The sequence below is a fragment of the Haplochromis burtoni genome, unplaced genomic scaffold (assembly GCF_018398535.1).
Source record: "Haplochromis burtoni strain Fernald_Lab_line unplaced genomic scaffold, NCSU_Asbu1 Contig_8, whole genome shotgun sequence".
NCBI classification, from domain to species: domain Eukaryota; kingdom Metazoa; phylum Chordata; class Actinopteri; order Cichliformes; family Cichlidae; genus Haplochromis; species Haplochromis burtoni.
In genome coordinates this window covers 2,576,899-2,603,816 of record NW_024582369.1, presented here as the reverse complement: position 1 = coordinate 2,603,816, position 26,918 = coordinate 2,576,899, and the positions used below count along the sequence as shown (strand labels likewise).

General features: G+C 40.7%; 1 protein-coding gene across 1 annotated transcript in view; it reads left to right on the top strand.

Moving 5' to 3' along the window:
• The window catches only part of esrrgb (estrogen-related receptor gamma b), a 41,624-nt gene extending 15,544 nt beyond the window's left edge, over positions 1–26,080 (top strand). The window contains exons 4-7 of the mRNA XM_005914423.3: positions 8,068–8,178; positions 8,503–8,664; positions 18,426–18,695; positions 21,470–26,080. Coding sequence (XP_005914485.1) covers positions 8,068–8,178; positions 8,503–8,664; positions 18,426–18,695; positions 21,470–21,714 — 788 coding nt within the window. The 3' untranslated portion in view covers positions 21,715–26,080. The remainder of the gene's footprint in view (positions 1–8,067; positions 8,179–8,502; positions 8,665–18,425; positions 18,696–21,469) is intronic.
• The last annotated feature ends 838 nt before the right edge of the window (positions 26,081–26,918 follow it).

Genomic DNA, 26,918 nt, shown 5'->3' with positions numbered 1-26,918 from the left:
CACTGCCGAGCCTCTGAGTGTTTAACTCAGCCGGGTGGAAAAAGCTGCTGAGCTGGATATTCTTACCAAGACCGACTGAGATGTGTAACAGTACTCTTAAAAAGCACAGGCTGTTCCCCCAAGACTTCCCTCTCCCCTGGGCTCTGGGTGTCTCTCTCTCCATCTCCCACTCTGTCTGTCTGTCTGTCTCCCTTCCCCTCTCTTGCCTGCCGTATTGATCCACTAAATGCTTTCCGAATATCCCACCTCACTTCCTGCACGTGTTGTTTTTCCTCCAGTGTGAGTCCTCTGGGAGTACAGAGGGAAAATCTAGCCGATAGATTTTCTTTTTTTCTTTTTTCTTTCCACGGGAAGAGCATTTTTTCTATCTTTTCAGTTTGTAGAGCGAGACGAACTATCCTACACCAATGCAACTGTGGTACGAACGCTGTATAGGAGAATAACTGCACACTGACAGTAACAGTAAATTAATTGAATAATGTGCTGAAATAAGGCAGAAGTGTAGGCTTTCCATAGGTGTTGATGGCATAAAAGATATAAGAAAATAAGGATTTAGAGAAAAAGAAGCAAAGGCATTTTTAAAATATTTCATTCACACATTAGGATTTCTTTATTTCTACCAACATTAAGATTAAGTGTAATTGATTAGAGGAATGACTGCATCGTACATTTTATTAGGACGTAATATGTGCTCTGATCACATTAATGTGTGTGTATGTGTTTCATAGTCCACACTGAATCCTAAATTAAAGAAACATACGATTTATAAATTTATTTATAAGCTCCACATCGAGAAAAACAACTGTTTCCTAAAAATAAAACCATGGCCATATAGTTTTGTACACATCTGGTAATAGCAGCCTGCACAAGTTGACTGCAATTTGTCCCAGTAACACAAGACTGCGTGTCTCTCTTTTAGTTCACTTTCACTGACCCAGCTTCACTGTGACGTAGCTGCGTTTGTTCCTCTCAGACAGAGGGGCCGTCCGTTCTGTTTGGCATAACGCTACTATTTATACATGCAGCCACTTTTTATGTCTTAATCCTGGCCAAAATATCTCACACTGAGCCTTTGACTCTTGGCCAGAAGAAAAAAAATAGCAACACATTTGCTTCAGAAATAAAGCTGAAACTATTAGTGCATGCTTAAAGGAAAAACTGTGGGGTATTGTCAGCGGAGAGCCAGGCTAAGCCGGCCAGTGTGTGTGCGAGGCGCAGCGTCACAGCCACCGCAATATGTGGCACAGTAGGCGATTTTCTAAAAGTGATGGTGTTCAATTAAGAGTAAAAAGGACACTTAATCATGGCATACTGCAGTGGCGTGGCCTCTTACAGATTTAAGGGGGACTTTGATCAGTGAACCAGTAGGGGGGAGGGGACAGTGGCTAGCCTCACTTTATGCTATGAGATCACCCTGCAACAAGTGACCAAGGGCTGGTCACCGACAAGGAATAATTACATTGTGTAATTTCTTAAAATGTTAACTTAAATGGTGTTTAACACTCTATTATCCTGCAAGGTTAGTTATATCATCAACAGGTTCAAACACGGAGGACTAATAACAGAAGGCACAAATGCAGACTCTGAACTGCAAGCAGCAGAGTGACATTGTGGGTAAAATCTAGGAAACACTAGCAAGGATTATTTCATAGATTCAATTCAGTTCTATTCTATTTTATTTACATAGCATCAAATCACAACAACTGTCACCTCAAGACGCTTTACCGTAAAAATAAAGATCCTACAATAATACAGATAAAATCCCAACAATCAGACGTCTCCCTATGAGCAAGCACTCGGTGACAGGGAGGAAAAACTCCCTTTTAACAGTTAGAAACCTGCAGACTCCGCTGCAACTGGTTTGAGTTAAGGGGAGGGAGACAGGACAAAAGATACACTGTGGAAGAAAGCCAGAGATTAATAATAACTAATGCAGCGTGGAATGAATCCAGAGGACTTAAAGACAACAGCACATTCCACAAACAGGAGATGGATACACTGAAAAGAATAAGGAAGCGTAGTGTTAAAGTATTCGCTTAATAAAGAAGGTTTCTATTATCCTCACAATTATCCAGACTCAGATTTGAAACGCAAATCTTTTAAACCAACAAAGACGAATGTTTGAGCGTCTACTGAAGGGATATTTTGAAGACACCCACAATTGTAGTGATGCCTCCACAGTCCAGACCTAAATACAATAATTACAGAGAAACCAGAAACCAGTTAACTTGTGTTTTATATCCATATCCAAGCCAGACCTAATCAGTTTGGCCCAAATATGTTTTGTGAGATCGCAGTAAACCTTGATCTTTGACATAAAAAAATAGCTGACTGACTCTCTGATGTGGATGAACTGAAAGCTTTTCCAGCTTAAAAACAGATTTTTTTAGGTGTAAACTCATGATTGTGGTGTCCAAACAGAAAAATGGTTTTATGTTGAAGGTTTACACATTTGAGCAAATTTCATTTTTCGTAACAATCCTTGTCAATATTAAGCAGGCTTGTGTTTTTTTTTACTTCTTTCCTTTGAAATGAAACCATTTTAACTTTTTAATTAATAAAATGTTTCCAGATACGTTTCTATTTTAACTATTATAATCTTCAGCTATTAACAGGTAAACATTGATAAATACATAAACTGGATATTGTAAGTTTCACAAGTTATTCATTTGTTCCCATTGCAAATTTCCCTCACGTTGGCAGTGGCTTCCTAAAAAACGCCTCCCTCGGGGTGCTGTGAGAGTTATATATTGTGATGAGTTGCTCTAGAAGTTTCCAATATTTCTCTTCCTCGTGCCAGTCGTGCCATCCTGACTTTTAAAGGGTAGCTGCCAGGGATTTTGAGCCCCATTAGTGGGTGGGGAAAACCCTTCTGCTGTGCGCCACCTGCCACTAATCAGCTGACTTTACTTCTTCGAACTTGGTTTGGTGGCTTCAGGTGTGATAGGGGTCTAAATAAATCAGGTATTCTAGCTGTGGCCAGTGCCAACATAATGCAAAGGGAATTTATGGATTATGCTTAAGGGTATGTTGAGCTAAGCTGTCTGTTTAAGATGTAACAGATTATTATTTTTCCAAGAAAATCGAAGAAATAATATAGATGACAGGCCTCTCTCCTGGTTCGGCTTTACTGCTTTGTCAAAGCCGAGCACCTGGATGAGCCGGGTGGACGGCAGTGAAGGGCAGCTGTTCGAGGAAGCCGGCCTCATTCACTGACCCCTCAAATGTCCAGCTGAGACTGATGAAAGGTCACAGGTCAGTGGAAAAACTCTCACGTAATTACAACTCACGGAAGGTATGGTGTCAGTCACAACTGCCAGGAGTCAGTGCCCCCAGCTAATAGCGGCGCTAATATCCCATAGCATTACTGTACGGTGTTAAATGATGCAAGAATCTACCGCGTGTGCATTTTTCAATTTCCGCTTTGAGTCACATCCTGCTGAAGAAGAGAGATGGATTCTTTTTTTCTTTTTGTGCCAGTAAGCATGGGTATCTATGTTGGTCCTTGAACAGGTGTCCGATCATCATGTTAACAAATTATCGTGTTCAAAAACCAAGTCCCACTGGAACAGAAGCATATCGCCTTATACCCACTGAGTGTCTGTCCTGGAAGAAGAAGCAGGTCTGAGCATAAAAGGCGCTTACAGTTTGGTCTTTTAGTCACTACTGGTGGGTTCTAGTTCAGTGATGTTAGCTCGGTGTTTCTGTGGTTTATTCTTTGCATGCTGGGATTTTCTGACATCGCTGTAATGTGGTGGATGAACACAAGCTGCCAGACTATTTTGGCAACCTACACCGCTGTCTCGCCCTCTCCTAACCACAGATAGGGATCAGCAGTCTTTCCTGAGCGAACGTGGCTACCAGGGTAATGTTACAGCCTTATTTTCCTCCGGCCACATACACAAAAGATTAGTAAAGCCATATCCAATATCACAGACTGTCAGGTCCCTTCCAAATCAATAGGCTTAAATCAGAAACCAATCTATATGCTAAGATTACATCACCATAATAAAGATATACCCAAAGTCTATACTCTGTGGGCGTCTTCAGAACCAGAATTTTTAGCATGTGTTGGTCTGCACCATTCGAAGTACTTAAACTATAAGTGAGAAGGACCCCTCCCTTCTTGCCACTTGTTTGTTCTTGTACCGTAAACTTGTCTATCTAACAGCACATGTGTGGGGGCTTGTTTGCTTTTTAGGGTGTCAGAGTAGCTGGCAGAATGCAGCTGAAAGTCAGCGCCCACCCAGAGGCTCTGCACTGGCCTGTCCTCACTGTCTGGCAGGTGATAGATCAGACACGGAGGCTAACACGTGTTCCTCCGAAGAAAAGGATTTAGCGAAGCGCTGACCTCATAACAGCCCTTCTATACATGTACTCGCTTCCCAACACACATGTTAAAATGTATATCACCCCTGACAAGGGGCTCAGAATCGCTCCTTGAGGTCCCATGCTTGTCACTGACACCGTTCTAGCTTTTTAAAAACATTTTATTTTGTCCACTACACCAGCTTCAACTTCATGAATGATCTCGGCCCTTCTCGAGCTCTGCAGATGTTTTTTATTAGAGCTGCATCTGTGGTTAGGGCGGCACTGCGAGACAAAATAATAGCCCTTTGTGGACACGCTGGCTCAGATTTATGTAAGTGTAAAACATGATAAAGAGTGATACAAGTGCCATGGCAGTTACGGTTAAGCAGTGCCAGCATTGCCAGGCCACCGGGAGGGGGTTGCAGCAGATGGTGCGCCATGTTAATACCCAACCCAATCCAGTTCCCTTCAACTTTTTGTGTCGTCTTTTCTTCGCCTTTCCCTTCTTATTTTCAGCCCACCCAGACTTAAGAAAAAAATCCGATGACAGCCTTTACTGTAGCTCTTTCTGACTTTCCAGATCAGATGTTGAGAGGCAGCCCTGGAAGGGCAGAGCGGCTGCGCTTTGCAAAGGGTGAGCAGGCCGCGTCGGAGGGGGCTGCACGCCGCATCCCTCTGATTTTTCCCAGCTAAAATAGGGAGCTCCTAATCTCCCTTTGGCAGCGTTAGCCAGCCAGCCAATTCTGACACATTCTCTCGAAAGAAGCGCCTCTGACAGGTGAAAGGCTGAAAATAGTTGAGAGTGAGAAGCTTAAACACGCATGTACACACGAGCACATGTTCACATAGTAACACACAGTCTCGATATGAGACACATGCACCTTTCAGTGATGACAGCTGCTCTGTAGAGCATCTTTTTGTACCAGAAGAATGAATCTCATTTATATCATGAATGGTTTTTTTGGACACTTTTTTTTGTTTTTGCTCAACCTTCTGTCTTCCTTTGTGTATTTTTGTTTTTCTGGCTTCAGTTTTACATTGAAGACACTGCTGATGTGGGTGTTTTTCAGCATATAGACCGATGTTTCTGACCACATTGCGAAGAATGTGGATTTAGACAATTTGGGTGGGGGCTTTAGGCCGAAAATTTAATCACATACTTAACTCAGATTTCATTTTGATGTTTGTGTTTTAAGGTGGACTTTAAAAATGTTATTATGTATTCTTAAGGGCCGTTTTTTTTTTGTCATTTTTTTCATTGTGGGCATAAAATGAATATTTTGGCAGCTGCTATGGTGAAATAGATATCTGTCGATTTAATGTGCAAATAATAAACGCATAGCAGAACAAAATAATCCGCAGGACACACCCGGCGCACCCGCGGCCAGCGCATGAAGCGAAACACTGTCACTTTAATAAGAAATTTGCCTTAACGTTTTAACAAGTCAATAAATGTTGTGTATGTGAAAGCAAAACAGATCAGGTGGCTGTAAAGATTGCTCCAATGTAAATATGCTTCATCGTCTTGCCACACACATGTGCACGCACACAAACACACTCACATAGCAAGAATAGACTTTCAGCCAAGTATCTCAGCCCGTCTTTCTCGCAGTCAGCACAAAGTTATGAGCGTGCTGTAGTATGTGAATTCATATTATCCAGCACACACATTTCTTTTACCCCATAACCTCACCCATGCATCCATACTTTGCCTGTCACACTTTATGAAAGGCCAGCAACCATAAAAAAGGATCTGGATGCCTTTAAGATGATCTGTGGACCCGCCTGGCCCCCGCCGCCCCCAACCCATGTCAGAGGCTCTCGTCTGGACCCGCATTGTCTTGAAGCGCGGAGGCCGATGTGGTTTTGGGCCTGAGGTTAGGAATGCGGTGCTGACGATGACACACACTGCCCCCCTCGCACCCTCTCCGGCCCTCTTCCAGGGGCCTCATTCAGCTGTCTTGTTGTGGTCATATTCTCAGTACTGTTCCATATCACATGGGGAGGAGATAATCCCGCACTGGTGAGATCAGGTGGTCATTGGGACAGGCAGGGCCGACAGAGAGAGGATGTACAAATTGAGAAAGAAGAAACCATCAGAAAACAGATATATTCATCCAAGCACAGCAGATTGTTCTGTTTGATTTTCCAACCCTCCCACTCTTCAGCCTTATCTAACCCTTGTTTTTTTCCCTTGTCGTTGTCCCTGCCCTCCTGCCTCGGGTCTCTGCTGTTTGGAGCGCCGCTAAGCTGTAAACTGAAACTGGTTAGCGCTGAGCTCTTAATTCTTGTCAGCGTCTATTAATTATGGGCCAGTTGGATGTTCGAGTTCAAACAGCCCCCGCGGATCTTGGAATTCTAACTCTGGCTGTTTGGTCACTTGTCGCTTGTTGTAGCTACATGACCTAGCAGCCCACGGCAGGGAAACTGGTGTGTGTGTGTCAGTGTGTGTGTGTCTTGATAATGTTAGGGGCAAAAGCAGCAACAATTCACTGTCAGTTAGCCTTACAAGAACATGCTGCATGAATTCGGTTTTGGTACCTTCTTAATATATTTATGCATTAAACAAGCTTATTATTGTGAAAGGCTTAACTAACTGCATAACCCTTTATTAGGCCTCTGTGTACCATTAAATAGAGAGAGAGAGGCTCCTGAACTGATTTAATATCTGGAGTACATGCACACTGTTTCCTGAAGCCCAATTTATCATTTTAAATTTAACTTAACCAAGAGTAATGCTAAAAACAACCACTAAAGCTCCATCTATCGCAAACCCAGCTCCTGCCTGCCTAACTGACTAATTAAAACCGCATCCACATGTGTTCAAAGAACAAGAAGTCTATTTGCAAGCCTTATTGATTACTTTAAGGCGTACAAATGGAAAGCTGTGTTAGGAGAGGGGCTCTCGATTTAGCTTCAATCTGCCAGGCATAAAATGATCTCACTGTGTTTGCTGGGAAGAATGAGCTCCCTCTGGGCACGGTGGGTAATTAGGTTAGTGGATAGTCGGTGTCAGGAAATTGAAAGACCATCCTAATCGGATTCTTTTGTTTCCAGGGGAATCAAAGGAATTTATATGAGTCACTGGGAAATCTCACACGACTTAATTCCACTTGACCATGTAAAATCTGTTTGCTCTCCCTCAGTGCTCAAACAACTTTTAATGCAAACGTATCAATTCAGGAGACAAGGTGCATCCAGCCCGCGTCCTCTGTGATGGCTTTGAAGATAATCCTGCATGTGAATGCTTAAACTTCCACTCAGAAGTCCTGCTTGATGGTTGAAAGGTTAAAAATAAAGGAATGTAACTGTTTATGTAGATAAATGACAGAAAAATGCTGTTATCCTAATTTTTGTACTGTATATTATATGAAGAATGGTTATATAGTATTTGTCATATACAGGGTAGAAAATTAAAAACCCTGAAATGCTTGTGAGAGTCTGATGACACAGCAAAATAGGTCAAGTTTCCCCCCCAATAAATAGGCTACAGTTTTATAATAAGCTGTAGTTATGGTAGCAAATACGATGCCATAAAATAGGTCGTTATAACTGAATGTAACTTTCAAAAATTAAGCATATAAAAAGAAAGTGAGAAAGTCAGCAGCAACGCCTACTTCCAAACATAACAAGTGACAAGTAACAAGTTCCCTTTTATTTTATTTTGCTACGTAATCATTACGTTTTGTGGATTCGTCAGAGTGGCTTTGGTTTATCTTATGCATACGTGATATTTTTAATTATTTTTCTTTGCAGGTGTGCGTCTGGATCGAGTGAGAGGGGGGCGTCAGAAGTACAAGCGGCGGTTGGATGCCGAAAACGGCGCCTACCTCGGCCTCACCCTCCCCCCTCCAGCCAAAAAACCACGTGAGTCGCTTTTTTGTTGCTTTTTTCTTTTTTTTTTCATTTAAAATCTCACTCAGTAACAATGTGTGTATTACCTGAGCATTACAAAAAGCATTAACTTTATTAGTTAATATGATGGGACATAAAGCTGTGAAATGAATCCGCTTGAGGAATATGGTGAGAGCATTGTTATCTACATCCAAAGATGAGATTCATGTGGCACAATATGATCATATTTTAGGCAAACACTGTTGCCTAAAACTGTCGCACACCACAGTACATTTATATTCCTTCACGCCCTCCGTCCTTCTCTCTATCTCTCTCTCTGTCTCTTCCCCCTCTTAGTGACAAAGATCGTCTCTCATTTGCTGGTGGTGGAGCCAGAGAAGATCTATGCCATGCCTGACCCCACCATGCCGGACGGAGACATCAAGGCTCTGACAACGCTTTGTGACTTGGCTGACCGCGAGCTGGTGGTCATCATTGGCTGGGCCAAACATATCCCAGGTAGAAACATGTGACTGCTCTTGACTGAACCTGTCATCAGGGCTCTGGCTTTCCAAACACTTGTCTTAATGTGAAATTTCAGACATAGGTGCTTTTTATACAGGCCATCTATTAAGTTGCTAAAAAAAAAAAGGTTCACGTGTGGTCTTGTGCAGTTAGTAAAGCGGAGGAGAAACTGCTCCCATTTGCTCTTTGATTTGCTCAAATGTTACAGTGTGAGATTACTGGAGTACTTCACCGACTGCTGTACATAACACGCCACCCCCTCCCGTTCATACGCATGCACACACACAGGATAATTAACATCTGCTACTCATCTGCACCTAAGGGAGAAGCTAGTCCCATATTCTAAAATCTAATCAATAAAGAGCAGCTGAAACCTTTGATTTGACTGGGGTGGGGTGGAGTGGGGTGGGAGAGTCTGTGGGGGGGACCCGCCCCTATGTCAATGTATTCCATTTCAATCCCAGACTTAAAGAAAGCAATCCTCTTACTTACTTAAGGAGACTACACAGGGCCTGTGGTGAAATTGATTTATTTAGGGAAATACTGATGGATTTCCCTTCTCCTTGTTGATGAATTCTTAAATAAGACTTGCTATGCAAATGTTCTTAGATCTTCCGTTCTTCTCATCTTTATCGGCTGAAGGAGACACTTTGGACCTCCGCGTGTTCATAAGGAGCACTGGCTGGTTTCAAAGTATATGCAAGCCATTGATCTGGTTAAATAAAGCATGTAAAAGACACACGTGTTGTCAATTCAATTATTATTCAATTAAAGCTAGTAATATTCTTCACTGATGCATTTCTTAAAGGGGTTCCTAATTGATTAAAATAAATGGCAGCAGTCAGGACACAAATTTTATCTTCAGTTGTCTTTTGTTGTGCATTTATTTCAAGGTGATAACAAAAAAAACCAAATCCTTACGTCAGTGTAAGGAACTAAAAAAGGTCTCGTGCTTGCTTAAACACAATTAATTAGTCGTAAAAACAAAAATGAATTTATTCAGAGTACATAAAAAATGATTTTTTTGCCAAAACGATGGAGTTTTTTTCTCTCTGTCTCCTTTTGGGCTGGCACAGTGCTGTGCTGTCCTATTTGTCCCATTTACTGACTCATCGTCCACACTTAAAGCAAGACTATGAATCGTTTGCTGAGCAGTGGCCCAGAGTAGTTATAGGACGATGGCAAATACGGTTATGGGAAAAAGAAAGTACATCCTCTTTTAATTTTGTGGCTTTACATATCAGAACATAATAAAAATTATCTGTTTAAAATTAAGTAAATAAAGCCTCAAAGGAAATGCACATGACATGTAACCCGTGTCATTACTTATTTGACAAAAACTAAAAGATGTAGAAGTGTGTAAACAAAGTACATCCTTACTGCTTCTGTAGGAAATAGAAAGATAAGTGGCAGCAAGCTGCTACTAATCAAGTTAATTAATTGATCATCAGCGAGGGTGAGCACCTCTGTGAAAACTGAGGTTTTGGCAGTTTGCTGGTCTGCGGTATTCAGATGTGTGTTAATGTAATGCCAAGCAGCAAAGATATCAGGAATGTATGGGCTCAAATTGTGGTCATAAATATTTTGTACTTGTAAATCAAATGCGTAGTTGTGAACTGAGTTTTGTAACCTTGTAAACCAAAATATCTGAAACTTTTATATGGAAAACGCCACTCCAACAGCCAAACCCATCTGTTCTCTGATTGGATTGTTAAATTTGTGATTGAGATGACATTGACCAATCAGCTGAAAGGAAGAAAAAACGGGTCAAAATTCGTACTTGTAAGTTGAAACTCACACACAGCCAGGAAACTTGAGCGCAGAGCTTTACACATAGTTTTTTGTTTTGTATCTGTAAGCAGACCTTAACAAAAAAAACTGTAACTTGTGTAAATATTTTTACAAACACAAATCTTTTTTACACACACACACACACACAAATTCTCATCTACGAATGCACAAACATAAAATTTTCAGATATTTTGGTTTACAAGGTTACAAAACTCAGTAGTACAAAATATTTATGACCACAATTTGAGCCCAATGTTCTTGCACATCAGTCTGGTAAGAGTTAAAGTTTTTTTTTTTTTAATTGAACTCCAGTGAGAAAGCTTATTCACGGGTGGAAAAAGGATCAAGGTGTTGTAATGGCCCAGTCAAAGTCCAGACCTCAATCTCATTGAAATACAGGGGACCTTAAGAGAGCTTGACATAAACAAACCTCAATGGGCTAAATCAGTGGCGTAAAGAAGGTTACAATGATTTGATGTCATACAGAAAACAGTTACTTCAAGTTATTGTCACTAAAGCCGGTTCTACTAACAACTGAATCATGGGGCGTATTTATTTAGCATTTTGGCTTTGTTTAATAAATAATGACACTTATATGTCATTTTGTTGTTTGCCTTCAAAGTAAAAGTTGACGCTTTTGAAATGCATTGGCTGATGCAGGAAAATTTACTCTAATGGTAAATATTTTTTATTTCTGGTTTGCGTTGTACTTTTTTAAGTTTAACTAAAGCTCAGAGAGATGTCTGCAAGTATTTGCAGTACTTCCATGCAAACTACTGACAACCCTGGCAACTAACTAGGGACCGTACCTGACAACCTTATGACCTTTGTTTGCCAGATGGTCGTTGACAGGCTCGTGTGATTGAGGCCTTAGCAGTAAGAAAAGTTCAGGAATGGAGAATGACATTAGGAGACAACTCCTCCACATTATGTGTCAATTTGCTGTAGACCAGTGATTCTCAAATGTATGCTGTGTTCCACTAGTGGGGCACCTAGCCACTTCATCCACAGTCAGCCAAGTGGGCAACCATCTGAAAACAGCATCGATTGCATAGTGGAGTAACATGAAGGAAGTTACCTGTTGGGGAAAGCTTACATCATCTGTTTGGACTGTGCCAAAATGAGCTGAGCCCAAACCAGCCCTTTGAACCTTACATGAATGTTTAGGAAAAGAGAAGCCTGATTAAACGATTAGCCAATGGAGGGTTGCTGGGGTTTGAGACATGCTGTCTCACCACTCTCGAGTTTACATCAAGAAACAAGCGTTAACAGGAACAAAAGGAGCTTCCCTGACCCAAATGCACAGTTTTTGGGTTTTTTGTTTTTTTTTTACTCCTGACCTCTTTTCCATCCAACATCTTGTGAACAAGGGAAAAAATCTGATTCAGGTGTATTTTTCACAAAAGAGCCAAATAGGGTAACTACAGTCAAATTCCTCAATTTAATGGAGCCCCATGGGGCCTGTAATGAATTTTACTGTAATGTTTTTCCACTGCCTTATTCTCATTACATTTTTTTTATATATATATATACATATATATATAAATATAAATAAAAAAGTATTGATCTTGTATGGTGTGAGGATCTAAATCCCGATCTGTCAGAGTTATTAAAGGCAGCACGTGACACTCTGGAGACATTTTACCCGCGGCCACTGGGTCAAAGTGTCACCAAGTAACGATTAAGACAAAAGGGGTCCCTACAGTTTAACAGTCCACTCCCTCCATTACACTCATAGCCCACTGCGCAAATGGCCTTAACGATGAGGTAATAGGAGTCATTAGCGCAGATCGCTCCATTAATGTGAAAGTCCTTCAGCATCCACATGTGGAGAGCTGGGAAGAAACATGTAATACTCCTTAGGTTTTGTGGTACACGTGTTCATTGTGAAGGCTTAAATATTTGTGTTTTACAGCTGGAAAGAAGTAATTTGATGAATTTTTAATCCTCACAGTTTAGTTTGGTTTAGGTTTTTTTGTGTGCAAAGGAGCCAATTAAAAATATTGAAGTTTTTAAAAAATAAAACAAAAACACACATTTTGGCTTCAAGAACATGATAGGAGACATGTTATTGTGGCCCTTGATTTGTAACCACACACACACAGACCACCTCACAAAGCGTAGACTACATTCAAGTCAACAGCGTACAGCGCCCTCTATTCACTTTATCTAATGCTCGTTCTTTTTCCTTTCTTTTTCTCTGTTTCTGTCCCGCGCACCCTCTGCCATAATATCTTTCACACACACTCTCTGGCTTCCTTGTTCTCCTGTTCCCCTGGCTCTCCCTCTCCTACTCCTCCTGCTCATATAGGGCCCTCAAGTCTCATTATTACCTCTGTCTTTTTATTAGGCCCATTAGGGCTCTTAGGAGGCCTGTAATGATACTAAATGAATAGAGAGTGAACTGCTGTCTGTTTTAGACCTCGCTCTCAATGACAGCTTCAAGCTTCACTGCCAACCACTCAGTCTCCTCACTGTACTGAGCAGGGCCTCAGTTATCTTACATGCACCTGTATTTTTTTGTTGCATTACCAGAACCCTGCCAAACAGTTCTTTTTTTGGGGACCTGGGGACCTTTAAAGAAATAGACATATTGCTGACTAACATGCTACATTGGCTAAATATGGGTTTTTACAGTGTTACAGTATTGTAATGTGTTTGGTGAAACGGCAACACCCCTCTCCACACACACACACACACACACACACACACACACACACACACACACACACACACACACACACACACACACACACACACACACAACAACAACAGCCTCCCCCTGCAGGTCAATGCATTACTACAAAAGCTGCCCCACAGTTTGCAGAGCACAACATGGTTTTAAAACAGTGAACAGTGTGATAGATGTAAAAGCAACAAAAATACTTCTGATTTTGATTTTAAAGTTAGCAAAAAACAGTCCCTATTTATTTTAATGCTCAATGCATTTTGTTATATAACTTACTGTCTCTTTCTTTATGGCTAAAAAAATTCATTTTGATTACATTTTGTCAGCGTAGTAAATCTTTTTGTAACTATTAGCATTAAAATGTATTTGATCACTAAAAAAAACAGCAGTTTACATAGTTGGATCAAAATTTTGCAGTGTTACAAACCTTTCTATTCCCTGTAGCCATGCACTTGGCAATGGGAAGAAAAAGACTCCCTTTTAACAGGAAGAACCCTCAGACAGAACTAGGGGGACGGGGAGGGGCAGCCATCTGCCTCAGTCAGCTGTGGGGAGTGGCGAGAGAAGAGATGAGCGCAGAGCAATAACACACTATAAACACTGAGCAGGTTAGTTGGGCTCGTAACTACAGATCATAAATGTGTAGCTTGTGCAGAGAGGTGCAAAGAGAGAGTACAAAGCACAAGCTGGAGGAGAGAGAATTCAAATTTAATGGCATGCAGTAGTGGCAGATAAATGCACGGAGTTTTCAGGGTCACTGAGATAGTTTAATTATCAAAAAGAAAATTGTCAAGCTTAGTCATAAAAGTAGAGAATGTGTCTCTTTCCAGTCCCTGTTGGTATACTTGCTGTGGCATTTTTGTAACAAGGAGTTCAGCCTGGAATTGAAAAATGTTTGGACTAGTTCTTCTAGTATCTGAGACAGCGTGTTCCTAATTTTGGCAATAATACACAGAGTGAAGAGGTAAAAGACATACTTTGGTGAAAAATGGCTTATGCAGTAACTTCTGAGTTTTAGGCATTTATGGGTATTTGAGTAGCCCTCTATTTACATGTATTCAGTCTTTTTTTTACAGTTTTTTTACAGCGACCCTCTATACTATAGATTAGATTAGATTCTATAGATTAGTGTCATAATTTTCCTTTTTGATAAAGCATTTGTTAGAGGTGGATCAGGTGACCCTATATCCTCCCATAGTTATGCTGTAGGCTGCTGTTTCTTCTTCACTCACATTTTTTTACTTACTATGTGTTTATACACCACTCTGCATCTAATTATTGCTTATGCTTTGGAAAAGAGCCAGAGATTAATAATATCTTTTGTCGTGTCTCCCTCCCCTCGCCCCCAAACAGTCATGACAGACGGCTGCCTCTCCCTGACCCTGGTTCTGTCGGAGGTTTCTTCTTGTTAAAAGGTTTTTTTTTTCTTTCCCACTGTCACCAAGAGCTTGCTCATAGCACTTTGTCTGATTGTTGGGTTTTTGATGAATTATTGTAGGGTCTTCCTACATAAAGCGCCTTGAGATGATGGTTTTTTTCCACTATATAAATAAAATTGAGTTGAAGTAAAGTGAACTGTAACCTCCAAAAATTAGGCTTCATTGAGCCCTATAAGTAGTAATTTGCACTCTTGCACTGACATTTTTTTATTCAAAGTGTCTTTTAGGCATTTTCCAATAGTCTAGATTTCTTTAAAATCAATTAAAGAAATCACTTTAAGTTTAAAATAATTTTACCTAAACCTAGTTTCGGGTGCTTCTTTGTTCACAAGGGTCACCACAGCACCATGGGGTTTTTTTTCTGACGCAACCCTAAAGGGGATTTCTGTCTCAACTGGAATGGAACCAGCAACCTTTTGTTTGTGAAGCAAATGTCTAAGTCACTACACTATGAAGACGCATAACGATAAGGTGTATAGGATGTAAAATTAAGGATTTTGATTTATTCAGCTAACAAGTAAAACATAAATACTCTAAAACCCTGTAGTTTAGCAGAACAGCGTCGCTGTTCATGTTCTTCATCTCCATGCAGAGAGACTGCAAACACAGAGATGCTGACGTTGCCTGGTTTGCTCAGTATTGTGTCATGTTTGGTCAAACGGCATCAAATCACTAGGGTGAAATATTGATATTTCATCAGGGGGATTCACCCTCCACAGTGACACTTAACTCAGCCACCTCCAGGCGACGCACATCCAGCTCCAGGCTAACCCAAGGGAAACCAGGAAGTCACTAAATTGCTTCAGTAAATTGAGTGTTTAAAAAAAGAGAAAAGAAAAAGGGGGCCAGGAGTGCTGGGGGAAAATAAGGGAAATATATGCATGTCTTCACCAATGAGTCACAAAATGAAAAGCACAGTGCAATGTTCTGCTGGGAAAACCTTTAGTCCTGGCCTCCATGCAGATGTTACTTTGACATGTCACAAGTTCCAAAATTGCACAGGAGCAACTGGAGGAATTTTACAAAGAGCTCGAAACTTTATCTGGACTACAAAGTCCAGTTGAGCATCTGTCCCACATGCAAAAACAGCCCAGGTTCACGAAGGCCACACCCAGCAGCTCTCAAGACTCAAAGCATTTGTTACCAATGTCCTGATGCCTGACACTACAGGTTACCCATGATAAGCAAGCTTTTGGCATCACAAAGGGAGGGCATTCTGCACAATTGGTGGTTTTATGTTGAGGCAGTATATTAAAGGTATGCTACATTAAATGGAGCTAATAAGCATGATTTTTAGCCTGAAGTGTTCTTGCTTTGTAGTTATTTAAACGGGTTGTTTCTGTATGTAACTATGCTACTTTTTTCTAACTGTCAGACTTATTTTGTCCTGCCTCACTATTCTAAATAAGCCTCACCAAATTTAGGCCATTCATTTCTCTTGCTGAAGTGTCTTTGGGGAATCTGGAGTAAACTCATGAATTCCTGACACAGCATTGATATCTACATTCAGTGATCCTGTGGTCCTCTCTTCCCCCCACTAAACATGTACCGGATGTCCTCCATCAAATGTCTGTTTGTCAGATCTGAGGCTTGGATCGATACCCTTTCGCATTTGGTGGACTGATTACAATCTACTAATCAATGACACCCCCAGCACTCTTTTCTCTCTGTTTCATTCTCTCGCTTCCCGCCGTTCCTCTATTTGCTTGATAAGAAACATCGGGAGGACCCCTTTTAAGTCAACCTGTCCGATTCCGATCCATACAAGTTTCAAGATTTAAGTAAGCAGCGTGGTGAGTTCAAGGCCCTGGTCAATATCCCCCAATCACCTTCCTATTCACCATAGAGTAGTGAAAGGTATTGTGGCCATTGAGGTCCTTTCAGGTGTTTGATGTGGTGTGTGTGAATGTTAGAGGTGAAAGTTGATGGGTCGACCTCGAGATTTGGATGAATTGCCACACCAAGTTCAAAAGGTTGAACAACACAGGAAGAAGCCTGCATGTGTGCTTTGTTTTTGGATCTTAACATTGCTGCGTTTAAAGCATTCCCCTTCATAATTCCATCCCAATCCCAGTGAATATGTTATTCAGTATATGTACGGACCTGATTTCTCCTGTTGCAAAACTCTAAACAAATTTTCACACACTGAAAATCAGCACATTAATACACTTGTGATACATGATGGTAAATGTTGTTGGGAGAACTACACCACAGCTACAGAACAGATCCAGTTTCTTAATCATGGTGGCTCAAAATTCCTGTGAATGAACTAACCAATAAATACCAGTTCAGAGTCCACAGCCAGAAGAGGTGAGTTGAAAGTTGATGCCAATAAAGAATATGAACAATGTGATAGGCCGGAACAGGATTAGAGTGAGACACCATGTTCATATACAGGGAATGATTGTGCATGCACAGGAAAAAAGACATTTTACTATGATACGCAAATCTGTGTATGTCTGTCCATATGTTTTTGCTACCAAACTTGGTACGCAGGCTCATCTGATACACCTGAAGGTTGTTGTCTATATCAGATATTCTGATGCCCAGCAACCAGCTAATAACAGGTTTAAATGACTTGATATTAGCATTTCTGAAGCTGCAGCAACTTATAAAAGGATTTTATAGTTTTAGTTTCACAACAATAACACATCCACAAAATTTAAGTTATGTATGATATGTTATGAAACCTTCAGGTTCCATGAGGACCATATTACAAATGACTAAAATTACCTTTTTAACCTTGAATGTACAACAATCCACAATACCTCATGAAATCATCCTACTGTTTTCAATTCACAACATTAACATCTCATTTATATCCACAAAAGTGGAATTACACATGATATATTATCATCATGTTGCATAGCAACCACCTGGCAGTGGGCTGAAATGACCCAATTTGTGCATTTATGGGGCTACAATTTATAAAGCATTGATCATTTTAATTTAATGGCCATCAGCAAAAACATGCCCATGTCACGGGTCAGAAAGTACCGTGACATGGGCATGTACTATTAGAGTTTCTTGTTGTAGTAAATGTTTTATGTATATAAGTATTATAAACCTGTAGGCTATATCTTTTATAGATAAAAGGTACTTTCACTTGCTTCCTTCAAAAGAAAAAAAAATCATCAGATGGTCTTTCTGATGCAAACAGAGGTTGTTTTTTTTTTATTCAGAAGTGTTTTGATTGCTGTTTGAAAGGTTTTTCTTTACCCTTTTATGAAAAGGGTGGAGGAATCCCACAAAAGTCTCTTAGAAAATGCGAAAACTATAAAATGGTGAAGTCTAATTATAAATCCACACGATCTTCTTTTTTTCTCCTTCCTATTTTCTCAGTTGGAATTTCAGTACATTAATTTAGTCTGTTTTAAATGACAGAATTAACTTTGAAGTTGTTGTAAAGAAGAAGTGAATGTCTATTCACCTGTCCTTACTCTGACAATGATACGATATAATCAGTGTTAAGTCTGGATTTGTCCTCACTAAGCAGGGTCTCATGTGCTTATGCAGTGGGTTGCAGAAGGACTGAGTTGATGGCTGAGGCAGCCCTGGCTCATGTTTCAAAGGCCTCTGCTCCTGACTGATTTATATTGCTCCCTGAAAGCCACTGCATACAGCGGTCGGTCTCTGTTTCAAGTCGGACTTCTTTGAGGATTGCGCAGCAATTGTACATAGCCCATAAAGCACACAGAGGACTGAAAGAGGCAACAATTGAGCAGGGGGGTTAATAGGCTGCCCTCTTACTATGTCACATGGTTGTTCTGTGTGAGGGCTCAGCAGTACCTAGAAAATGTTCAAATGTGACATATATTTTCTTTATACTCCTGCAGGCTTTTCCACACTCTCGCTGGCAGACCAGATGAGTCTATTGCAGAGTGCCTGGATGGAGATCCTGGTGCTGAGCATTGTGTTTCGCTCACTGCCCTGTGAGGATGAGATAATGTATGCGGAGGACTACGTGGTAGATGAGGAGCAGGCGAGGATCTCAGGCCTGCTGGACCTTCATGTTGCCATCTTGCCATTGGTCCGACGCTACAAGAAGCTGCGTATGGAGAAGGAGGAGTTTGTTACGCTCAAAGCCATTGCACTCTCTAACTCAGGTAATCTTCCATTCACCTGTTAGACTTAAATTCACAATCCTAATCTATGAGTTTGTGAACAGCACAAATATTGTAGGCTCAAATTCATAGAAACGTTGGATGAGTAGTGGGTTTGGATCTTCATAAACATCATAGTGCATCAATAAGGAGGCAGAGCAGGATTGTGTTGCTGAATGCAAGTCAAAATGATGGGATTACATCCTAAACCAAGTTCTGTTTATTGTATTTGGCTTCCAGAGAGTTTAAGTTTTCCAAAAATCATCTATTTAAAACTCCCAGAGATAGTAGTGGCTCAGTGGCATACTTGCGTTGACTACTACCCCCACCCTGTCACGGCAGATGGCTGCCCCTCCCCGAGCCTGGCTCTGCCTGAGGTTTCTTCCTGTTAAAAGTGAGTTTTTCTTTCCCACTGTCGCCAACTGCTGTACAGGGATCATCTGATTGTTGGGGTTTTCTCTGGAGGCTCTTTTCCCTCCAACCTAAAGCACCTTGAGGCGACTGTGATTTATCGCTAAAGAAATAAAATTAAAGTCAATTAAAATACTGTAATCAAGTAATCGAAAACCGATTAGTCACTTTTGCCAAATAGCCTTTATTTTCTCCGCAGTAATGACATAGACAGGAAGGTATGTCTTTATATAAAATCTCAAGTAAAGCCTGGCAGTTGGCATTTAATTAAACAGACAAAGAAATAAAACACAGGGATAAAAAATGTCGAGTGGTTATCGGTATCTTGTGGCACCATCACCCCCCACAATGAAAGATCCCCGATAAGAGAGGACATAAAGGTCAAGATCAAGATTTTTTTTAAATTTAACTTTGTGTCTGTGTCTGTGTGTGTAGCTATATTTTAATTTGTGTGCAGATACATGTGCACGTGTGTGTGTGTGACTGTCACATTGCGCTCTCATTCTCTCCATCTCCATAACAGTAGCTGCCAGCACGCCACAGCCGAGGGAGATATATTTAGCATTTCATTAGAAAAACAGGGGCTGTCAATAAAATGTGTTAAGTGGAGTGGAATGAGCGTCGGGGAGCGACGGGCCTCGTTTGTTCCAGTGTGAAGATGCTGCGCCCGTATTGACAGTTTGCTTTTCATGAGGCTGGGCCTGTCCCCCGCTAATCAATGCCTGTTAGGAGTCTTTTCTCCTGCCTGACTGAAAAAAATGAAAAATGCTGAGCCCAGAGCTTTAGTCTCCTGATGACAAACACTCCATGGGAAAGTTGGGGATAAATAGGAGGGGAGGTGATGGAAAGACAGGGAGGTAAAGGTATAAGGAAGACGTGTGAGAGAGAGAGAGGAAGGCTAGGGTTCAGAGGGGTTGCTCTGGGAGGGCGAGGGGGCAACTTCGGCTCGTTTGAACACAGTCTCGGCGAGCTTCGGCTCCAGTGGTCCTCTGGGTGTGACAGCTGTGGAAATTCATGGCCATTGATTTTGTAATTAGCAAAGTATCGACGGGATTGACGCCAGGCTGCTGACGGATTACATGGAAATTGTTTCTTCAAAGTTAGTTTTGCATTCCTCCCCCAGCCCCAGCCTCCTTAAACACACACACACACACACACACACACACACACACACACACACACACACACACACACACACACACACACACACACACTCATGCTTTACACGTGCACCCATTTAAAAACATATTGCTTATTTTCCACTCTCTTTCTCACATCTGAGCGCGCGCACACACATGATCGTGCAGCCTAATGAGGATCAGATCAGCATTAACATGAAGGTTTCAAATGAAGAGTGCTGGAACACATGTGCGGTCCACATAGCCTAGTTAATTTCCCAAGATAGAAATGCAATTTACACAGAAGGCGACTGGTAAAAGAGACTTAATCAGTCAGTTAGGAACATAATTAGCCTTGTACTTTCCCTTTTTTCTGCCTCATTTACATGTTCATACACGGTCTTACTTCACGCCACAACTTTCATGACACATAGCAGAGCTGATCTCATTCACTTACACTTCAATCAGCAGCCGTGTTTGCCTTCTCTTTAGCGCTACTCCGTATTACTACCAGGGTAGGACGAGTTTATCTCAGTCTGTGAGATTTGATTATAATACTGTATTGAATTCGCATTTGCGTCGTGCACGGCTTTATCTGTGAGTTAATGAATTGTGGATATGATGCATACACAGATTAGACCTGACACAGTATGTCAGTGCAGTGAAATTGGCTGAAAGCAAACCAGTGCTTGTCCATTAAAATGCTTGCTGTCAGCTCGTCCTTCGGAGGACAAGCCTGTTTTTTTTTCTCTCTTTTTTCCCCTCCAACATGTAGACTTATACGTAGAGAGCAGTTTTTAATAAGTCTCAACTGGTTTTATTTTAGAGCCTATACATAAGGGGGCCAACTGCTCTTTCTTATGGAAATGAAGCCCATCTGCCACCATCATTCAGCTGAATGATATCCTAGTAATGCAGCCATCTGAATTCATTAGCAGGGGGGATGTATGTGGTCCATGATACCAAAAGAAATGAATCTTTTTTTCCTCTCCTGCTGTATATTTATATATACCTACTGTACTTCCCTCTCTTCCTATGTCTCCCGAGACTCCCAGCCATGCATAGTCATTTATTTAAGGAGCGTCATTAAGCACTAAGAAGCAAAATTGCATGTTTGCATATACAAGCTACTGAGTTTAAAACCAGATGATGCAGCTGCAAAACATGCAGTTGTTGTCAGTGTAGATATGAAACATCTGATTTGTCTTAAGCATTTTTGTCATTCCGACTTTCTTCTTCTCGCTCCAGACTCCATGCACATAGAGAATATCGAGGCTGTCCAAAGGCTCCAGGATTCTCTTCATGAGGCCCTGCAGGATTTTGAGGGTTCCCAGCACCCAGAGGACCCCCGGCGGGCAGGCAAGCTGCTCATGACCCTGCCTCTGCTCCGTCAGACTGCCACCAAGGCCGTTCAGCACTTCTACAGCATCAAAATGCAGGGCAAAGTCCCCATGCACAAACTATTCCTCGAGATGCTGGAAGCCAAGGCTTGACACCCGGGCCGGGTGTTTGACGTGCAGCTGCATCACCCAATCCGAGGCGAGGGACAGCCCATTAAAAAATAAATCAATAAATAAAGGTGGTGCCAACTGACAATGGAAGGATGAAGCTTGGAGTCATTTTAACACTTTTAAACAAAACTAAACTTAAAGGTAAAAGGGACTTGAAATAGTTTTAAAAGGTGGGCAATTATCAGACTGATTGACAGGGGATCACGATTATGTATATAAAGATGTTGTGTACAGAAATCAGGCAGCCGAGGTCTTGTTATAACCAGAGACCCGTTGCTCTATATCACCTGAAGGTTCTGTGAATTTGTTTCTTATCTTATTTTCATCTCAAAATGGAAATGTGATAATATAAATGTCCTCAAGAACTGTACAGCCACGTAGCCACATGTTTTTATTTCCTTCTCTCACGTTTTCTCATCGCAAGCTGTTAAAGCAATAGTCTCTAACTGGTCTACATATAATATGTGTACTGTATATTGTGTGAAATTGCACTGGACATGTGGGGTTGGGGGAGGGAGAACTGTTAGACATATTCTTGTATTGACCATCGAAGACAGTGGTACTCGTTACAGTAAGATTCTCCATTTCTTCATTATATATTTACCTCGTAGAAGCTTCATCAGCTCAGTGGTTCGGTCAACTTGGTGCTTGCAGAAGGACGGTGGTTGGCTGGTGATCAGAGTTCACTGAGAGTTTGCACTGAGCAGCTATGAATAATGTGGCAATAATGAGTATTGTATCAGCTCACTCTGTCGGTCCTTTTTGCTTTTAGAGGCTAAACTTGTCCCTCGCTTCTCTTTGTCCTCATGCACATCTATTGGCAACTAAACGTACTGTGAAACCTGCACGTGATAACGATAAGCTATGTTTAAGAATGAAGTTAAACACAATGAATGCAATGTAATACGCCCTTTAATGCAAACTGACACCCCTAATATGAAGACCTCAGCAACTATACAGTATCATTCAGTTTGTTTCGAAAGCTTTTTGTTGACGATGGTGCGCTAGATTGTGATATTTTGTACAGGCTTTGCCTTTTCTTGTGAAACTCTGCCCACCTTTGTTTTAGTTTGTTCTCAACACAACAAGTGTCACTATATTGATAGCCCATAGCTGAATATGTCTGTAAAGTATGAACAGTATTATTTGCTATTTAATTTAACATCATCTGTGTCGATATAAAGGCTACAGTCAATTAATATTATTATTTTGTGCGTTCAAATGCTTGTCATAATGTCCCAGTTGGTTTGTTGGGAAGTTTTTTTTTCCAACTGAAGTGTCATCATGTTCTTTGATGTAGGAATGTAGGAGCTTTAAACTAAAAAATGATCCTTTACATGACTTTTTATCAGGATAACTGATAAAATAAAAAAAAGACTCTTTGTAGACACCAATTTGTGGTTGTAGCATAAGATCATATTGCAAATGAGATGAAGGAAGGAAAAAGTTTATATGCAACATGCTAAATTATACCCAATTTTTTTTTTTTTGTCAGGAAACATTATGATCCTTACTTTCCTCACTTTTCTTTCGCCTTAATTTCTCTTTTCATCCGAATCACAATAATGACACTTGTTTGTCTGAGAACAACCTGAAAGGCTTTCCGAGTTCATTCTTAGTGGCAACAATAGTGGAAAATTATATATCTCACTGACCACCAGATGCAGCTTTCGGATGTTTTGTAGTTTTATTGGTCTTTAGCTCATTTTTAATAAAGGTGCTAATATTCAGATAGGCACTGTGTACAAACATACTCCCATTAAGGAGTACAGACTAAGTTAATAAATCTGTATATTCCAAAAGTAATGGTAGTCTTTTGGAGCATAATATCTATCAGTGATAAACCAGTTGCCAAATTACTCAATTAGGATAAAAGTGATAGAGTTATGAACATATTATTTCCTGTTCTGATGACCTGAGCAGGTTATATGGAACATGTTACCATATGATCAAAACAGTATACTAATAATAAATGAAACAGCTGCTCTTAGGGTTTTAGTAAGACACATATTGTCCCTCGTGAACACTTAAAGTAGTCTTTAAAGTGTCAAGTGCCATTAGCTTCTGCCCAAACAATTATAAAGCATAAAGCCAAGCTGCCAGTAACTATTGACGATTCCCACAGGAACACTCCTGATTCACTGTAATGTAATGCATAGATAATTATAACCATATACATTAGAGAATACAATTCCCACGATGCACTTCCTCACTTGTTAACCAGCTTTTCTGTCCCCGGCTGAAATGAGGGATTCATCACCTCTGTACAGTAGCAAGCCAAAGCATTATTGTCTTTTTAATACACATTATGAAAGCTGCAGTATTAGGCAGACATGACTGCTGTTTCCACATAAATACAGATGTTAATGGTGAGCATACCCTTTCTGCTCTGTATCCACTAAACCTAACAACAAAACATGCTGGAAATCTTTTATCTTCTTTTGTTTGCTCAATAGAGGCATTGATCGATCATTAGTTCTGTGAAGTCTCACTCTGAGATAAAAACAAGTCTAAAAAGTGAAGGGATTTTTTTTTCTTTTTCTATTTTTTTGTACTAATTTGAGGAGAGTGTTTCTGAAAATGGCTGCAATCCAGCTCGACCAAAACAGGAAAACTGACCCTCCCTCCTGATCAGAGTTCATTTACACACCTCCTCCATGCTCTTTGAAGACTTGATAGCAGATTAATTGTTTCCCAACTTCCACCCCCCCCCCTTCTCCCAAATTAATATAAGAAAATAAAAGAAAATGCTTAATTTATTTCCAGACTTCTAAAACGGTTCGACTACATCCAATTAACTCTAATTGTCTCCTAAGCTGAAATTCTCAGTAGAAATGGAGCAATTAAATTTCTGCTTTGGCTCTACCTTGGGGACGAAAGACGTTTTACTTTGGTTGATGGTGGGAAGGGTTTGTCTAAACCTTTACAAAGACGATTTCATGAGTCTCTGCAATAGTTTCATAACAGAGCGATCACTGGGCTATGCAAGGCAAATATGGCCACCCTATGTTCCTTGTGGTGTGGAGCATCAGACTGACATTTATTTGTTCTTTGTTTACATTGTGGACATGCTGTACAAATGTATTATGTGCATATTTCACTATACTACGACTGCTGTTCGTTACTATAACTATGATCCTTTGATTTGCCAATTTAGGGAGTTTTTCATGTTGGATTAGCAACAAAATTTAGAGCCCACTGAAAACCTGTATAATACAAGTCACTGTATTGAGTCAATGGGTAATTATTTAAGTAAGTCTTTGGTGAGATATTGTCTTATTTTCTGTTTTTTTTTTCTTCTGTGTCTTTGTGTATCTCAATGCTGAAACACACACACACACACACACACACACACACACTGCGTTACCATCGATTTTGGTTATCGGCACAGCAGAACATATAGCAAGTAAAGTCGTCTAGACCCTATACCTCAATTCATATTTTTTGAAAATTACACTGGGTTTGGAAGCGGGCCATGGGTTCCTCTTGGGAATCTGTGGCACAGAAATAAAGTGACATCACTGGCTGGGTATTAAAAAAATGTAGATGAACTTACGGCGGTTGGGGAACACATTCCTCGGAGGAGAAAGCTGCTTATTCGCTGTTCCATTTGCGGACTTTACCTTAACTCCGCGCACGCTGAGATGACGAGATTTACATAAAACATGGAGGAACCTCCCTGGCGTTCTGGTCCACGGTGTATAAAGGACCCTGCTAGGTGTATGTACCACAGACATGTGATTACCCAAGAGGATTAACCCTCCCCTTCTCAAAAGCAATATGTTAGCATTTGTAATATATGAATCAAGATAAAAGGGAGCTTTGGTTCATTTTAATTATACACTTATGCTTGGGAAAGGACAGGCAAACTATGCACGCACAGTCCTGGGAAGACAAAGGGAAAATATTGGAAGTTAGAAGCAACTACAGCTGGGTTTCACTGGACAGTATTGTGTGGCATTTTCTTGTGTTTCGTTTGTTGTGTTCATGCCTACTGTATCCATGTGTAAATATATGCTTTTTTTTTTCTTTTTCTTCTTTTTTTTGGAGTGAGTCAAATCTAACAGTGCACTGAATGTACAGTGACAATAAAATCACATGGTTTATGTAACAGCTGCACAGGATTTTTATTGGATAGCTATGCTTAGTTTTGGTCTTCAGTGTTTTTTACTGATAATGTAAGCTTATCGTGGTTTAGGTTTATAACTTTCTTTGTTTCTTTTTTTTGCAAATTGTCACCTGGCACTTTTCAGATGTCTTCTGTAACAAAGTTGCCTCTCTGGGTGCAACAGTAACATCCTTTGTTAAAGCGAGGATGCAACCACATCTACAAAATGAGCAACAATGAGGTTTGTTACACTATCACAGTATATACATTTTTATTTGCACAACCTACTAACAATATAATTGCAGCCTATGCTTAACCTGCACTAGATATAAGATGAAATTCGCATCAAACTTACACACAGATGCACACAAAATGAATAGTCCTTAGGCAAGTTGTAAAGCAATAAAACTGGTAGTTTATGTGCAGTGCCTGGAAGACCAGTTGAGTGTCTACACGTGTGTATGTGTCTATGCGCGCTTGGATATTTAGCAAGACGGTGCCTCGGGGTGTAACGGCATCCTCCTGCCCCCGACTGTCAGTTGGTTAACTGTCTACACGCCGTCCCTTTTGACCTTGCGTTGGCTACAACGCCGGCTGAATGCACATCTGACGCACTCTCCTCCTTTGTGGTGCAATCCTGTGGAAGTCATTTCATTTACTGGGCTTTCAACTTCAGCCAATATGGGAGTCGGGGTGGGGGTGGGGTGGAGTGGAGTGGGGGTAAGTCTGTGTTTAATCAGCCTGCCACAAAGCATTCCTCTAAACAAAATCAGCTATGATGTCCAGCGAAAAGATGTCTCAACAGAAGACTGAATTAAACAGATAAATGGGCTTGTCACTTTTTCATTTTTTATTTATTATGCTGGCATAAGCTGCACTCGCCACTCCATATTATTGCTGAAAATCATAACTGTGTATTAACTTGGTCTATACTGTATATCAGCAGACCTTTTTATGTGTAGAAGTTTTATGTGAAGGTGTTCCTCGCCGACGTTTGACTTATAAAAAAAAAAACTGCAAGCAAAGTAAAAGAAACTACAGAAAATGTGTCTTGTGAACTTGCAGATCCTCTTCCCCC